This window comes from Penaeus monodon, chromosome 15 (assembly GCF_015228065.2).
Source record: "Penaeus monodon isolate SGIC_2016 chromosome 15, NSTDA_Pmon_1, whole genome shotgun sequence".
NCBI classification, from domain to species: Eukaryota; Metazoa; Arthropoda; class Malacostraca; order Decapoda; family Penaeidae; genus Penaeus; species Penaeus monodon.
In genome coordinates this window covers 3,229,437-3,229,856 of record NC_051400.1, presented here as the reverse complement: position 1 = coordinate 3,229,856, position 420 = coordinate 3,229,437, and the positions used below count along the sequence as shown (strand labels likewise).

Below are 420 nucleotides of genomic sequence, written 5' to 3'. Positions count from 1 at the left end.
GGCGAGGGCGAGGGCGAGGGAACCCACCTGTGCCAGAGGCGTCGAGTCGTCGGAGTCATCACTTCCTGGGGACGGGGAACCACCTGAGTTGGGCGAACCGCCGCTGCGAACCATCTGCGGGCGTGGGTAATACCCCATCATGCCCCCGACGCCCGACATCATGTGGGGCGCCTGGGGGGGCCCGGCTCCGTGCATGGCCACGCTGGCGCTGGTGTAGACGGGGGTGGGCGGGCCGCACCCGGGGTGGGCCATGTACCCGGTGGTCCTTGGGGGGGAGAAGGGGGACACTATTAGGGCAAAACATGGGTGTTTACGAACTATGAAATCATAAGAAAATTACAAACTATAAACTTTAAAACTATAAATAAATAAAACATGTACAAACCATACTTAAAAAAAAAATGTACAAACCATACTTGG

At 56.4% G+C, this 420-nt stretch overlaps 1 protein-coding gene across 1 annotated transcript in view; it reads right to left on the bottom strand.

The window, feature by feature from the left end:
* Positions 1 to 420, bottom strand: part of LOC119581634 (TOX high mobility group box family member 3-like) — a gene marked incomplete at its 5' end in the record, with an annotated part of 37,288 nt that overhangs the window by 21,199 nt on the left and 15,669 nt on the right. The window contains 1 exon segment of the mRNA XM_037929755.1: positions 28 to 265. Coding sequence (XP_037785683.1) covers positions 28 to 265 — 238 coding nt within the window.